The 17,697-nt window shown below is 40.2% G+C and overlaps 1 protein-coding gene across 1 annotated transcript; it reads right to left on the bottom strand.

Moving 5' to 3' along the window:
• Positions 1-9,305: 9,305 nt before the first annotated feature.
• On the bottom strand, positions 9,306-9,716 carry LOC115991081. Its single transcript, XM_031114828.1, has one exon. It carries the CDS (start codon positions 9,714-9,716, stop codon positions 9,306-9,308), a length of 411 nt encoding a protein of 136 aa, XP_030970688.1.
• Between the last annotated feature and the right edge of the window lie 7,981 nt (positions 9,717-17,697).

The following is a 17,697-nucleotide window of genomic DNA, read 5'->3' as shown; positions in this document are numbered from 1 at the left end:
GATCTTGGCATAATTAATTGAAGTTAAAAGTTCAAATTAAGCAAATGGGTTTCCTGTGACACACAACTAGGAAAATGGAGTCTATTCCTAATTTGAAGAAAAACAAGTAATATATGGAGTTAAGGTACTCGTAGAGGGTGGCGTTGCACGAAAAGGCTTTTGAAAATACTCTCACACAAGATTAACCGTGAAAACTATTATGTACTTAAAGAAAGATCTAAAAAAAAAATATAAAAATAATAGGAACCAAGAAAATATAAAGAAAAATAGACACAATCAAAAACATGAAAATAACACTATGGATTTATGCTGCTTGGCTTTAAAGCCTATGTCCAAGGATAACTATAAAGAGAAAATTGCACTAACAAATATGGAGATTAAGGGTGCATTTGTTTCAATGAAAAATATTTTTCAACTATAAAATATTTTCAACTGAAAGCATTTTTAGAAAACAATTTGTTTTTGGGTATTTTATTACATTCCTAAAAAGGCTTTGGAAAACATTTTAAGGCATTTAGTTTGTATAGGTAAAAAAATCCTAAAAATAATATATATATATATATATATATATATATAATCTCGCAATGCACAAATCAACAATAAAATTTAACATGGGATAATCTCGCAAAATCTAAACCAATTTGAAAATATTATGTAAGGGCCAGATTTGAATCCCTAGCCCAACAGATAGATGGATTGAGGCCCAAAGAGCCCAAAACAATGAATTTGTAGAGAATGGGTTGGAAAATTGGGCTCTAATGAATCAAACAAACACAAAAGTAGGTTTAGATGACAAGAAGATGTAAATGGATAGGTTTATAATGAAGAAAATCTTCCTCGGCAAAGTCTAAGGAGATCTGTTCTTATATATTTCTTTCAGATTTGATTACAAAGTCAGTTCTTAATGCTATAGTAATTTTCTTTTTCTTTTCCGATCCCCAAGTCTCATTCCCTCATTCTTCCTTTATACTGTCTATTCTTTTTATCTCCACCTTCCACGTGCATGCTAGATGGTTGGTGTTGATACTTGTCTCATCAGCACTCCCCATAAGTCCTCATGTAGTAGCTATAAGGTTGAAATCTACTGTTCAGGTATCACCTCTACATTAATGCGGCCAGAGAGTTAGCTGCAGTGCATTTAATGCGGAAGCGGTAGCTTTCTCCTAAGATATTTTTAGGACTTCTTCCTATCTGATGTCACTGCAATACATATCCGCACCAACGGAACTTCTTGGAACGTTACCTAGGATGTCAGACGACCCCTTTAGACCTCAGCATTGGTTAGCCGAGGATGTGCTCATCCTCAGCCCACCCCTTGAACTGTTATGACTAAGACTAATCTCTTTACTTACTGTCGCAGTCTCTTCTAACAAAGATATCTCATTCTTGGACAAACCCTTGTCCTCGGATTGGGCCACAGACCCAAAATATAAACAGATAATGAACTTCTGGGCCCAATATCCCTACAATAGCCCCTCGGGATTCTTCTTTCTGACTCCTCGGTAAGAAAGGAGGATTTTGATGTCACATTAGCCAGTCCGTGCTTATCACACATCACCTTTGCCTGTGCAAACACCTTTTTGACTGCCTGAGACACGCTCCTGACGCTTTTGCTTATGAGATGCACTCTTCAATAAATTTTTACGGCCTCATGTCCCCCACGTTCTACGGTGCGATGCAAATCCAACAATTGAGAATTCTGCTAGGACTTGGGCGGGAACTTTCCCGCTCTGTAGCTTTCTCTTTGATATAAATATAATCCCAATCAGTCTTCCATCTTCACTTAGCTCTAGCGCTCATACACTGAACCTGCCAACTCTCTTAACTTAGTCGTGCCTCTACAAATATTAAAAGTCTGTTTGAGGACACCCTCCTTATTTCTGTAAGTCTTCACAAATCTCTACACTCTATTTTCCGTATATTTTTCTTTTCTCTATAATTTTCTCATCCTCGGCTCCACTCTTTCTTTTCAATTTCTTTAGTTCTCACAACCCTTCCTGGAAATGGGTAGATTCAAGAGCTTGGTAGACTCCGAGGAGGGAATGGAAAACTTTAGGACTAAGTATAGGATCCCTCCAAGGGTGGGCACTAGGTACTGTAAAGAGGGGCAATGGCACGAAGATAGGCAAGAGGGAGAAGTAGTAATCCCAATGATTTCCTTCATAGAAGAAGGGATGAGAATTCCTATGGGTATAGTCACGAGAGACTACCTAGGGCCCATAGGTTAGCTCCCACCCAATGTGTCCCCAACATGTTTAGAATCTTAGGTTGTGTAGATGCCCTCAACGAGAGGATGGGCTTAAACCTCACACACCACGATGTCAATTGGATTTATAATCTCCATCACTTAACGGGGTAGGGATATTACCTCAAGTTTAGGTACCCTGAAGTTAGGCTCATCTAATGCCTCCCTGATTCCAATAAGGGTTTAAACAAAGACTTCTTGATTGTGTCCGGGGAATGGCACGATGGCCTCCATTGCCCAATGAGAGAGGGGCAACCAGGTGGGGTCTTGGGTCTAAGTTTGAACAATTATATGAGCTTTCTTTTGATCAGCTCTATATATTTTCTTTACTAACAATGTTTTTTCTGTTTCTCTCCATGATTTCCTATATAAAAACACTGCTGTGCCTAATTTCGGTCTTGTTAACCAGCAGAGTTTGGATAAGATTTTGAAGGTCAAGGTATTCATACATACAGATGGCCAACTTAGGGCAGCTCATTTGATCCTAGACTACACCCCTATCTCCAAGAGCTTCTTGGCGCCAAAGTGCGTCATCAAAGCCAGAGATCCTTGGCTGCACTGGATTAGCGTAGCAGCTCCAGGCTTTCTTCTCCCCGGCCTTGTCCTAAAAGGCACACTCACCACAAAGCCCATATTTGAAGCAATACAAAAGTTAGCCTCGCCACCAAAACAAACGATCGGAGTAGCCACTTCTTCTTACCCCACCAACATAGAAGAAGAAGAAGTAGTGGAAGCACCTGATTTTGAGGACGAATTTGAAGTCTTCAACCAAGCTTTGTCCCCTGAAACTTCAACTCCTGATCTCGGCCAACTATTCTCACTTATACTTGACGAGATGGGGATTCAACGTAAGCCAAAGTCCAGTCTGATGGACCTGATAGAGTCCCAACCGGGGAAGGACACACCTGGGAAGGTAGCCCAGACTAAGCCTCCCACTCCCCTTCCTACCTTGCCCCTCCAGCTTGGACCTCCTGACCTGAAGAGAAAGAGGGAGCCTAAAGGCAAAGTGGTGATGGATGTTGGTAAAACCCACCCTCTCAAGAGGTTGAGGCCTAGAGGACGGCTAAGCAGGCCAAGGTGGGGCAGAAGGGTGCTAAGAGGAGAAGCGATCCTTAGGTCAAGCCTTCAGCCTGGCTTCCCGCCCTGATGCTGGATGAGGCCCCTCTGCTAGCCGATGCCTCTATTAGGGATTTCTAGGGAGGAAAGGTCGGCTATGTGGCCGATGCGGTAGAGCAAGCTCTGCTGCTCCCTGGGGATATGGCTGAGCTACGGTTTATGAAGAGGCATGAGGTTTTCCTTAGCCTCGAGAGATATCTTGCCATGAAATGACCTCTACTTGGCCCTTGTTTCTCTTAGTTACTTTTCTAACTTTCTTTTTCTAATCCTTATTTCTTTCCTCGTTAGGCTATTCAAGCTTCCTTCGGGGCAGAGAAGATGACCAACTACTGCCACAGGCAGATGAAAGAGGAGGAGGGAAGGCGTAATGCTATCGTGGAGGCCTTCCAACTGGCCGAGAAGAGCCTTCAAGAGCTCAAGAAGAAGCTGCAAGAAGAGGAAAAAGAGAGAAAATATGCAGTAGCTGCTCTTGAGAATACTGAGAAGCAAGCTGAGAGGCAAAGGGTGCTGCTTCGTAATGTTGAGGATCAGCTGGCCACCTCTAAAACTCAAATTGTTGTGCTAAAGAAGAAACTGAAGGAGACTGAGAAGGCAAGGGAATTGGTTGAGAAGTCTTCGGATCAGGTTGAGCAAAATGGATTCGACATAGGAGTGGCAGAGACCGAAGAAGCCCTTAGGGATGAGGTCCCGGGGGTGTGCATGACCTACTACTCTTAAGTGTGGATTGAAGCCCTCAACCAAGCTAGGGTTGAGGCTTCATCTGTGCTTAGGAAGGCAGACAGGGTGTACTACCCCCCGACCATTCGAGAGTTTGTTCTTTCTGGTTCGAGGACTGATACCACCTTTGAGGTGGCAGCGGCGGGTAAGGACAGCACGACCAACATTTCAACTTCTTCGGATAGATCTATCGAGGAGGCCGAGCAACCTGGGGTCATAGAGAAATACAAGAACACTAATCAGGAAGCAGCCCCCGGTGCTATGAAGCCTCCAACTGTCACCCAGGACCCTCCAGCCGAGAAAGAAGCTTCTAAAAACATTGAGATCATCCTTGCCACTCTTTCCTTGCCTATCAAGGCTGATCCAGCAAGCAAGGGTCTTGAGGCTTCAAAAGCAACCTCCACTTAGCCTGTCCATGGCCCTCCCAAAGACAAAATTGTAATAAAGAAGAAATAATTTCTAGTGTAGATTTTTCCCTTTTTTTATTTTTTTTATTCAGTACTATTTGTACTTTCAAAGTTTGTAATTTATGCAACCTTTTTGCATCCAATCTGCCCCTTTTAGTGGCTTTAGTTAATGAAAGTTATGAACTTTTTTCCTTAGTTCTATGATTCTTATATTGGCATTGACATAAATTCTATCTTATCTAATGCTTAATAAAGGTAACAATGGGGTAAAAACCCTTCTTACTAATCTATGTAAGTAACAGACAAGTTATCCCATCTCATATGGTCAGCTGCAAAATAAGTTAAAACCCATTAAGTCCATTACCTCAGTAGGACACAATTTCAACTTTTAAGAACATACACAGTAATATAACCTGTGTACAGGTTTAAACTTACTTTGCTCTTTACTTATTGGTGAGTTTAAAGGAGAAAAGGGATAATCAATTCTTAAATAAATACAGGTAAGCCTGTAAATGCTTTAAGTGATGCTCATGAATATCCAAGTGAGTTTGTTACCATCATGAAGATCTTTGCTGTTTAGAGAAGCTAATCACATTTGACATTTAGGTAATTAATAAGAGATCCTTGTTTTACCTTATGTATGTGGTCCAAAAAATTTGGGATGAATTGAGGCTTTGTCTGGACATTTGTCAAAAATGATAGGAAGTATTGGTGATTAAAAGACATCGATTTATCCAAGGTATGTGGTTCAAGGATCCGAGCATGACTAAGGTTTTGTTTGATACTTAGATAGATGTCAGGGAGTATTCATTTTCCCAAAGCATGTGGTCCGAGGAGCCAGGCATAGCTAAGGTTTTGTTTAATACTTAGAACAATGATTAAAAGATATCAATTTACCCAAGGTATGTGGTCCGAGGAGCCAAACATGACCAAGGTTCTGTTTGATACTTAAATAGATGTCAAGGAGTATTAATTTTCCCAAAGCATGTGGTCCGAGGAGCCAGGCATAGCTAAGGTTCTGTTTAGTACTTAGAAAAGTGATTAAAAGATATCAATTTACCCAATGTATGTGGTCCGAGGATCCAGGCATGACCAAGGTTTTGTTTGATACTTAGATAGATGTTAGGGAGTATTAATTTTCCCAAAACTTGTGGTCCGAGGAGTCAGGCATAGCTAAGGTTCTGTTTAATACTTATAACAGTGATTGAAAGGTATCAATTTACCCAAGGTATGTGGTCCGAGGAGCCAGGCATGACCAAAGTTCTGTTTGATACTTAAATAGATGTTAGAGAGTATTAATTTTTCCAAAGCATGTGATCCGAGGAGCCAGGCATAACTAAGGTTCTGTTTAATACTTAGAACAGTGATTAAAAGATATTAATTTACCCAAGGTATGCAGTTCGAGGAGCCAGACATGACCAATGTTCTATTTGATACTTAGATAGATAGCAAAAACACATGACATTCAATATAATAAACCCAAATAGGGTAAAGAAAACTTTCATTAATAATAATAATATCTTCTAAGGTTATGTACATTCTAAGGGCGTGGTACAACATTTTCCTCTAGATCTTCAAGATAATATGCACCTATTCCGACCACCGATGTGATACGATATGGTCCTTCCCAGTTAGGTCCTGATTTTCCCCATGCTAGGTTCTTTGCAGTTCCTATAACTTTTCTTAAAACCAAGTCTCCAATTTTTAGTGGCCTTAGCTTTACGTTAGCATCATACCCCTATTGAGTTTGTGTTGGTAGTAGGCCAATTGGACCATGGCATTTTCTCTACGCTCTACAATTAAGTCCAAACTCTTCTCCAATAGCCCATCGTTGCTGCTCGGAGTGAAAGAACTTATTCTCATTGTGAGGAATCCAGTTTCCAAAGGAATAACAACCTCGGCCACATAAGTCATTGAAAAGGGCGGCTCTCCAGTGGATCTACGAGGAGTAGTCTGGTATGTCCAAAGGACGTGTGGCAACTCTTCCACCCACTTTCCTTTTGCGTCGTCCAATCTCTTTTTAAGTCCACTCACTATGACCTTATCAACAGCCTCGGCCTGTCCATTCCCTTATGGATAGGCCGGAGTGGAATACCTGTTCTTTATTCCTAGATCGCAATAGTATCTCTTGGAGGTTTTACTATCAAATTGAAGTCCATTGTCTGAGATGAAGGTATGGGGGATTCCAAACCGTGTGACAATATTTTTCCAGAGAAATCGTTTGGCATCCACGTCCCTGATATTTGCCAGTGGTTCAGCTTTAACCTACTTGGTGAAGTAGTCTATATTGACCAATAAATACCTCTTATTCCCTACTACCTTAGGGAAAGGGCCTACAATATCTAACCCCCATTGAGCAAAAGACTAAGGGCTGGATAGAGGATTGAGGAGTTCTCCTCGTTGATGAATGTTTGGTGTGAATCTCTAGCATTGGTCGCACTTCTTCACGTAGTCTTGTGCTTCTTCCTGCATATTTGGCCACCAATAGCCTTGTGTGAGGGCTCTGTGAGACAAAGATCTGGCCCCAGTGTGGTTCCCACAAATTCCTTCATGTAATTCTTCCAAGAGTAGCTCAATTGCTTCGGGGTGTACGCATAGCAGATAAGGGCCGGAAAATGACCTCTTATACAGCTTTTAGTCCTCGAACAGCCAAAACCGAGGAGCGTTTCTTCGTACCTTGTCAGCCTCGGACTTATTCTCAGGTAAGATATCATCCTTAAGGAATAGTACAATAGAGTTCATCCAGTTAGGGCCCACTCTTATTTGATGAACATGAATCTTATTTCCTCCTAACTTAGTGGGTTTACATAAGTTCTCTACAAGGATTACCCGAGGTAAATTTTGTGCCGAGGATGTTGCCAGTGTGGCAAGGGAGTCTGCATGGGTATTTCTACTTTTAGGAACTTGTGATAGATTAAAAGACTCAAACCCAGACTGTAAATGTCTAACCTGGCCCAAGTAATCCTGCATTTTAGGATCTCTGGCCTCCAACTCTCCTTGGACTTGGCCCACCACTAGCCTTGAATCAGAGAATACTTCCACAGCTTTTCGACTCATTTTCTGAACCATGATCATCCCTACCAGCAGAGCTTCATGTTCAGCTTCGTTGTTTGTAGCCGAGAAGCTAATTTTAGGGATTTCTCAATTGTGATCCTCTCTGGAGATATCAGGACTAGCCCCACTTCAGATCCCCTGTGGTTCGCTACACCATTAACGTAAACCCTCCAGGACAAAGGCTTTTGTATAAAGATTGCTCCAACCGATTTTCTATCCATGTTTTGCTCCTCTACCCTTTCTTCTAATGGGGTTTCAATAAACTCAGCTACCAGGTCGACAAGGACCTGACCTTTGACAGAGGTGCGAGGCATGTATTTGATATCAAAAACCCCTAGAATCGTGCCCCACTTTGCAATCCTTCCTATGTAATCAGCACTCCAAAGTAGAGATTTAAGTGGGAGTTGGGTCAAGACAACAACTATGTGTAATTGGAAATAGTGGGGCAGCTTACGTGTAGCATGTACCACTACCAGAATGGCCTTCTCTAGTGGTAAGTAACGGATCTCGGCCTTATATAGTGACTTGCTCACATAATAAACTGGCCTCTGTACACCATTATCAACTTGTATTAACACCAAACTCACCGTGCGGGAGGCCATTACGATGTAGGCAAACAAAACCTCATCCACCTTGGGTCTGGACATGATAAGTGGTCAAGATAGATACTCTTTCAACTGTTGGAAAGGTAGGACACACTCCTCGATCCATTCAAACCCCTTCCACTTGTTCAACAACTAAAAGAAAGGCCTACACCTGTCTGCTGATCAAGAAATGAATCGGTTTAGGGCAGCGGTCATCCCTATAAACTTTTGGATCTCTTTGGGATTCCGAGGTGGTTGTAGATTGTTGATTGCCTTAATCTGGTCGAGATTGAATTCAACTCCGCGGTGTGTGACCATGTAGGCTAGAAACTTCCCTAATCCGACCCCAAAAGAACATTTGGAAGCATTAAGTTGTAGCTTATGTCTTTTCAAGATATTAAAAATATTCCTGAGGTCATTAACATGCTCGGACTTTGCCTTGCTCTTTACCACCATATCATCGATATAAATTTCAATGTTTTTCCCTAACTGTAGCTCAAACATCTTGGTCATCATCCTCTGGTAGCTAGCACTTGCATTTTTCAAACCAAAGGGCATCACTTTGTAATGGTAATTCCCAATAGGTGTGACAAAAACTGTCTTCTCTTGATCGTCCACAGTTAAAGGTATTTGATGGTATCCTTAAAAGGCATCCAAAAAACTCATCTGAGGATGACCTACAGTGGCATCCACTAGCTGGTTGATCCGAGGCATGGGGAAATAGTCTTTCGGACATGCTCTGTTCAAATCTGTGAAGTCCACACATACCTGTCACTTTCCGTTTTTCTTCTTCACCACCACAGTGTTGGCCAACCATTCAGGGTAAAACACTTTTTTAATCGCCCCAGCCTACTTAAACTTCATCACCTCATCTTTGACGGGGTCAGAATGATCCTTAGAGGAGCGTCGAGGTGGTTGCTTTCTAGGGATGACGGATGGGTTAACGTTCAAATGATGACAGATGAAGCTCGGATCCACCCTTGGAGCTTCGAAAGCATTCCAAGCGAATACGTCAACGTTCCTCTTGAGGAATTCCACCAACTCCTTTTTCTCTTGAGATGGTAGCTGAGCTCCAACTTGAAAAAACTTCTCCAGATCACCACTTACAGAAAATTTCTCTAAATCTTCACATTTGGCCTCCTCGGTTGGCCCCTTCATAGGTAATACTAGAGACTTTGACTGCTATAAGCCTCCTTCAATAGAGGCCGATGACTCAGCTGCTGGCTGATATAAAATTGCAGACATAAGGTACCGCCTAGCCATGGATTGATCTCCTACTAGCTCTTCAATCCGATCTCCTGACGGATACTTCACCTTTTGATGCAGAGTTGAAGAAATAACTCCAAGGGTATGGAGCCATGGTCTAGTCACAATGGCCATATAGGGGGAGTATATGTCCACTATAATGAAGTCTACTTCAACCACCTCTGAGCCTGCCTGAACGGGTATCCTAATTTGGCCTTTTAGGATAACAACTTTCCCCTCAAAACTTAACAAAGGTGAATCATAGATTGTTAGATCTTCAGGCTTTAAGTTTAGCCCCTTGTACAAGTCAGGGTACATGATCTCTACACAACTGCCCTGGTCTACCATTACTCTCTTCACATCATACCCCCCTATTCTGAGGGTAACCACTAAGGTATCATCATGTGGTTGGATGGTTCCAATCTTGTCTTCATCCGAGAAACTCAGCAACAGTCAGACCTCCATCCTAACTTTTTTCAGCTTGGATTAAGAGTCCTCGGCCAATAACTGAACTACAGACATTACCTTGGAAAGGTGAGAAACAATTCTCCCAGGCGTAGCAAAAATGACATTGATGGTACCTAGCGGGGGCCTTGAAGGAGTATTCCCTCGAGCCCCTGACTTTGATTGATCCCCTTGTCCATTGGGCTGGTACAGAAATTGTTGCAACTTCCCATTCTTAACCAGTTGTTCCAGACGGTTTCACAGTATTCTGCAGTCTTCGGTGGTATAGGCTTTTGGTGGTATTGGCAGTGAAGGCTTTGGTTACATCTCAAAGGGTCTCCACTCATTCTGTTCGGCCATTTAAAGTATGGCTCATTTTTTATCTTCTCCAAAACCTAATGCACCACTTCTCTGAACACAGTGTTAACTGCTTGAGGAGCTACAGGCTTAGACTACCCAGCGAAATCCTTCCAGGGTCTGTTATTGTTGTAATGGTCCAACCTAAAATCCCTCATCTCTTGAGGGATAACCTTGCCCTTTCCTTTACCTTGTTGCTGGTCCTCTTCAACCCTCTTATACTTGTCAATCTAATCCATGAGCCGATGTACACTGATAATAGGTTTCCCAGTCAAAGACTTCCTTAAGCCATGCTCGGCGGGTAGGCCGAGTTTGAAGGTGCTGATGGCTACATTGTCAAAATCACCATCTATCTCGTTGAACATCTCCCAATATCTATCCAAATATGTTTTCAAGGTTTCTCCTTCTCTCATGGACAGAGACAACAAGGAAGTTAAAGGCCGAGGAACCCTACTGTACGTAATAAACAACTAAGTGAGTTCCTTAAAGGAATCAATGGAACCTGCCCTTAGACAATCAAATCACCTCATCCCCATAGGCCCCAAACTGGATGGGAATACCTTGCACATCAAGGCCTCGTACTTGGAGTGTACAACCATCCTTTGATTGAAGTAGCTGACATGCTCCACAGGGTTCGTTCTACCATTGTACACTGAATGTGGGCTGAGTGAACTGCCGAGGAAGTCTTCCTTCCTCAATCTTGCGCGTGAAAGGTGACCTAGAAATTTGGTTGAATGCTTTACTCATAGAGTCGTTTCCCAGGTCTACCGAGGATGAATTTCTGTTTCTGCGCTCATAATGATAGTCCTCATCATATGAGAAAGACTCGCTAGGAGGAGTCCTTGATCTGTACCTATAGCTGCCATCCTCTTCACCATCAGAAGATAAGTTAGAATTGGATGGAGCTCGCTTTCGTCGTTCATGGCACAAGCTTCTCTTTAGGTGATCAATTTCCTTCTGCATGGTTTTGGTATCTTTCTCTTGGGAGAGATGGCTACTACCCCGAGAATGGCTCTTACTAGTATGGGTAGTACGTACACTCCCCTCTTGGTCTCTCCTTTGCTCAAGTTCATAGAAGTGATCTTGACGTTGAGATCCCATGGATTCTACTTGGTTTGAACCTGAACCTACCATAGTTGAACGTTAAACTCACTATCACACCAGTAGTTCCCATAGATGGCGCCAATTGTAAGGACTAAATTTGAATCCTTAGCCCAACATATAGATGGACTAAGGCCCAAAAAGCCCAAAACAATGAATTTGTAGAGAATAAGTTGGAAAACTGGGCTCTAATGAATCAGAGAAACAAAAAAGTAGGTTTAGATGACAAGAAGATGTAAATGGACAGGTTTATAATGAAGAAAATTGTCCTTGGCAAAGTTTGAGGAGATCTATTCTTATATATTTCTTTCAGATTTGATTACAAAGTCAATTCTTAATACTACAGTAATTTTATTTTTCTTTTCCGATCCCTAAGTCTCATTTCCTCTTTCTTCCTTTATACTGTCTCTCCTTTTCATCTCCACCTTCTACGTGCATGCCAGACGGTTAGTGTTAATACTTGTCTCATCAGCACTCCCCATAAGTTCTCATGTAGTAGCTGTAAGGTTGAAATCCACTGTTCAAACATTACCTCTACATTAATGCAGTCAAAGAGTTAGCTGCAGTGCATTTAATGCGGAGAGAACAGCTTTCTCCTAAGATATTTTTAGGACTTCTCCATGTCTAATGTCACTGCAATACATATCCACACCAACGGAACTTCCGGGAACGTTACTCAGGACGATAGACAACCCCTTTGGACCTCGACATTGGTTAACCGAGGATGTGCTCATCCTCAGCCCACCTCTTGAGCTATTATGACCAAGACTAATCTCTTTACTTACTGTCGCAGTCTCTTCTGATAAAGATATCTCATTCTCGGACAAACCCTCGTCGTTGGATTAGGCCACAGACCCAATATATAAACAGATAATGAACTTCTGGGCCCAATATCCCTACATATTACAAGCAAGATACAATAGAAGTTCAAGATCTAGGAGATTAAATTTTTGAAAATTAAAAAAAAAAAATTGAAAAAACATAGATTCAGGCACTGGTGTTTTCAATCTAATAGATCTTGGACGGTGGGGAGGAGCATAGAGTCACTCTCTATGCTACATATATAAATTATTTTTTTTGAAAAATATTTCACATAAAAATAAAACAGGTTAAAAGTAGCACATATTGTCACTTTCTTAAAACACAAACCCCAAATATACCCAAAACATTTTGTTCAAGAGAAATTTAATTCTCTCTAGTTTGCAATACTCTCACAGGAAAACAAATAACCAAGGTCACAACATTATAATTTATATATAACACTAAATGATGTTATTTTGTTGAAACTTAATAGCTATATCAATCATGAAGAAATAACTATTTAAAAAATAAATAAATAAAAGTTTGGTTGACCAAAATAAAAAATCTCAAACTTCAGGGAACAAAATGAAAATAATGCTAGACTTTAAGGTCAAAAATTTAATTTGGTGTTTTGATTTAAATCGGGATCTACCTCTCCTACTAAACTTTTAATTATTGGACCTGTGCGTGCGTAGTCTCCTTATGGTACTCGTTATTGTTTAAGTATTGTACATAAATTTTAAACCTCATCATTTCTGTAAGGACACGATTCTTTTGCGGCCCAATGATGATGTTGGGCTCGCACATGAAAGATCCCTCACAATATGATTTGTAGAGAGTGGGCTTGAAAAACTAGCCGTTGGTCACGGGGCGATGTTCCGGTCTTGATTTTAGAGGAATTCATATAGAAAGAGGAGTTGGGTTTGAACATTTAAACCCTACAGTGTCGCATCCTATGGGGTTGGACTCCTCGGACTTGATCCGAGGATCATTAAGGTCTTACCCCGGTTACCCGACGGGGGGTTTTTCTGTGATGTGCAGGTGTTCTCCTGGTGTTTTCCCCCATGGAGCCTTTTTTTTGGAGGTGGAATGGGAGCCTCCTCTAGATTTACTTACTTTTTTCTTTTATACTCGCCTGCGTTAGCTGTCCTTCGTCCACGTGTAGGGTCAATCTTTACAAGACTGATATTTGTCCCATCAGTCTAATCCCAGAATTGTTGGGGATGATTGATAAAACTGAAGAATACGGCTCTGCTAGGTGCAGAGTCTTATTTGGTAAGGGTCATAAGGGTAACTTTCCCAAGATATTTTAGGTCTCTTTTCAAGTTTAGTCCTATACCAGTTTTACCTCTTTTTTCCGGTGGGATTTTGGATTTGCCGAGGACTGAACTGTCCTCGGCTGTATTCCAAAACTATCTTGTGCTCTATGTTATCGGGATTGGACCATAGCTCTCCTCGACTTGGGCCTTCGGACTCTCCACGAGCAAATGTGTCTGGCCCATAAATTATTGGGCCCCACAATTTCTATACAAGAGTGTAGTAATCAAATGATGATAAGTATTAGGTGGTGAGTTTAATTAAAAAAAAGTTTCATCCTCACTAATCTAAACTTTAAAAATTTTCAAATCAACTAGCATTTTTTTATAATCATTTATATGCTCAAATGTAGAAATACCTTCGATACTAGAAACGATAGATTTTTCTCCTACGAATAAAGTAAGTTCTCCACACTCTTAGTCATGTACTCCTCCTTAAATTTTTTCCTTAACTCCTTAGCCCTCTTCTCCCTCATAAAAATTTTCTTTTTTATAATCAAGGTTTTGAAACCCAGACCAAACCGTACGGTTCGACTGGAAAAACCTCGAACTGCTCATTTTTGCGGTTCTTTTAGCTTCAAGAACCTCTCTATGGGAAAAAATCAAGGACCCGTGCGAACCGCGATCGGACCTCACGGTTTTGAGAACCATGAATGGTTCTATTGATTCTCATGATTCCTTTTTTTTTTAGCAAATATCGGTTGAAATTAAAGATTTGGCTAGCATGCACTTTGGATTCTTTTTTAGATTTGGAACCAAAAAGATTTGTGATGGAAAAAAAACAAATTGAGAAGAAGAAGATGACAAAGTAAGGGTTATGCGAAGTTGAAGCAGCAAGCTAGCAACCCAACATAGATCACCAGTCACGGCCTTCATCTTCGTCTTCTGCTCCTATTTCTTTTTCTTTCTTCTTTTTCTCCTTCTTCTCTTTCTTCTTTCCATCTCCACAACTGTGGTTTCTGAGTTTCTCACCTTCTCTCTGTTTGTGCTTGTTTTGAATTTTTTTTTTTTAAGTTTCCAAAGCCCTTCATGTGACTTGCATTAGGAAAGAAGAAGACTTTTGAATTTTGAATTAAATATGGCAAAATTTTTCAACCGTTAGATCTTGGAGCTCGTGATGTGGCACTAGCTGTTTTGTTTTGTTTTTTTTTTTTTTTTTTTTTTTTTTTTTTTTTTTGATGTTGCAAGTCTGGTACACTGTGGACATTACTGCATAGTGCACAATTGTCATAATTAATCCATCTCGTGACATAGCACAGTGTCATAATTAATCCATCAATTGTCATAATTAATCCATTTGAAGAACCTGAGTTTTGACCATTCAAACTTTACTATGTCATAATTGTGATAAAAAAATTGTGAAATATTTTGTAATACTAGATTTTCTCATTTTAAAAAAATTGTAAATATTAATTAAAAGTACTTATAATATTTTATTTGTTACGTTTTTCGTGTGTTTTCTAATAAGTATTATTGTTTACTCAAAAACAAAAGTTTGAATAGTAGATAAAAAATAGTGAGTCAATAAATAGTATATAATAATTATTTTAATTTAAAATTACTAAGTGTCCTTCTAATTCCTATATTATTACAATATTACTATCACGAGTTTAACTAATCAACATATAAATAAAGAAATATTATATCTATGTATACTTAGGATATGATATTTCTTATTTGTCATGTGAAAGTTATGATATGACAAAATACATTTGAAAGATAGATTTCTATATTTAATTGGGTCATTTAATTTAATTTTTCTATTTATACTAATTTTTAATATATTTATTTATATTTAAATAATTATTAAATTAATTATGATGTCATCATGGTTCGACTCCGGATCAACCTCGGTTTGACCTTAAAAACCTTGAACCTCTCCCTTTTACGGTTCAATGAACGATCCGGGTCTGAAAACCTTGTTTATAATTCTTGGCCAAACTAGGAATGGCAACGGGTCGGGTTCGGGCCGGGTTTTTCCATATCCGGACCCGACCCGCGGGCCAAGATCCCCAGTCCAGACCCGGCCCGTTTACTAAACGGATTTTCTTTCCGGGGCCCGGACCCGCCCCCGCCGGGCCCCGCGGGCTCCACGGGCCCCGTTGGGCCGTGGTACTTCAGGGCCCATTCTGTGGCCCAATCGAAAAAAAAAAAAAAAAAGTTTGCCTAATATTGATTTTCTCGGCAACCAAACAGGAGGGGAAAAGAACACTCAAGAAAATCTATTATTTTCTCAGCAACCAACAGATCGGAAAACTCTTTTTTTTTTTTTTTCATTACAATATTCTCCCAAATCAAAAGCAAAAACAAGATAGGTCTGAACAATAAGACCCTACAAAGTCAACTCAAACAAGTCAATCTATTCAACCAAAATAGCACTAAAACTAGAAATTACAAATTTGATTCTTTGAACAAAAAGAACGACCTTCACTACAAAAACTTGAGTTCACAACGAGGAGAGGGAGATGAGAGAGTTGCGGCCTTATGAGGTGGAGGAGGGCCTAGCGAGGTGAGGGAGGAGCAGCGGCGCCTACAGGCTGCGGCAAGGTGAAGGAGCCAGGGAGGAAAGACCAGCGAGGTGGAGAACGGAGCGGCGCCGGCGAGGTGAGGCGAGGCGAGGCGAGGTATGCAAGGAGCAGCGGCGCCGGCGATGTGAGCATGGGAGGCGGAGCAGCGGCACTGGCGGTCTTGCTCAAGTGACAGTGAGGGTGAGGGAGAGAAGGGGAGGCGGCTTGGGAGTTGGGAGAGAATTAGAGGGTGAGAATGGATCTGAGGCCTGAGGGATTTGGGAGAAAAGTGAGAATTTATACTTAGGGTTTTTTTTTTTTTTTTTTTTTAATATTATATATACGGGTCGGGTTCGGGCCGGGTATGCCTAATACCCGGACCCGACCCGAACCCGCTTCGGGGTTTTTTAATGAAAACCCATACCCGACCCTAATGTTAAACGGGTCGGGTCGGACCGGGTACCCGCAAGTCGGGTTCATTTTGCCATCCCTGGGCCAAACACAAAATGATGGTGATGCAAGCCTATATCTTCTTCCAATCTTTATTTGAACTTAGGTTTGTTGCTTTCCAAAGCAATATACTCTTGTAGGATCATAATATCCATAACATCTCATTATCACGTACATGTTGAAGTTGTTTCCAATCTTTATTTGAAATCTTTTAGGTTTGTTGCTTTCCAAAGCAATATACTCTTGTTGGATCATGATATCTATAACATCTCATTATCACATGTTGAGGTGTTTTTTCTATCAATTCCTCTACATCAAATTTGGCATTAAAGAGTGTGATCATTACTAGCTACCGAAAGTTTTGATGAGGATTCAACTTATATTTTTCTCTCTAATACTCGAATCCATGAACGAATCATAAATTCTTCAAATAGAACAATTCCAAATCCATAGGTATCGAATTTGGCTTTAATACTAGTTTGTTGTAAGAGATATGGCTTTCGGAAGCATCCCATACAACATTGATTATTAAAATTATTATAGATTTTGAGGAAGATCTCACAAACAAATAATAGAAATAAAGAAAATAGCTAGAGAGTAGAAAGTAAAATGGACACAACCACACAGAAGAGAAGATAATCAAAGATTTACAAGGTTCAACTTTAGGTCCATGTCCACAACAATGAGATATGAGTGAAAATTCTCACTCACAAATAGGAAAAAAAAATGTGAAAATTACATAAGTAATATAGAAGTATTTTCATAAAATCCAAATATTGAATATAAAAAAAAATAAAAAATAAATCTCACGAATGATAAAGAATAGAGAAATTTTATTTCTAGAGTGGTGGCAGTCTCACATGAGGCAAATAAAAACTATGGGGAGGCGACATTATCTATACGTTTAACTTTAATGGTCGGCAAGCAATCCTTTTTGGGATGAAGAAGTCCAAAACAGGAAAGAATAGGAGAGCTTCCAGTTTCCTTTTTTATGAATAGGAAGGAGCTTCCATTGGAAACAAAATAAGGGTCTGTTTAGATACCGCTTATTTTGCTGAAAATTGAAAACATTATGGCAAAAATAATTTTTAAATGTGTGAATAGTATTGTGGAATCTTTTTTTTTTTTTTTTTTAATAAAGTACCTGTGGGTCTTGTGAACAATGCACGAGACCCACTAGAAAAACATAGTCTCACTTGAAACGCTCTTCTAAAAAAAACTAATAAAAAAAGCACCGAAACATAGATGCTAATAAATATCAGCTGTATCCAAACAGGTACTAAATGTCGGTTAAGAAAGGACAATACCGAACCGCATGAAACAAAGACCATACTATTTCTCTTTCATAAAAGA

Source organism: Quercus lobata, chromosome 5, assembly GCF_001633185.2.
Source record: "Quercus lobata isolate SW786 chromosome 5, ValleyOak3.0 Primary Assembly, whole genome shotgun sequence".
Classification (NCBI taxonomy): domain Eukaryota; kingdom Viridiplantae; phylum Streptophyta; class Magnoliopsida; order Fagales; family Fagaceae; genus Quercus; species Quercus lobata.
Note: the sequence above shows the minus strand (reverse complement) of the source record. Positions and strands in the feature narration are given on the sequence as shown.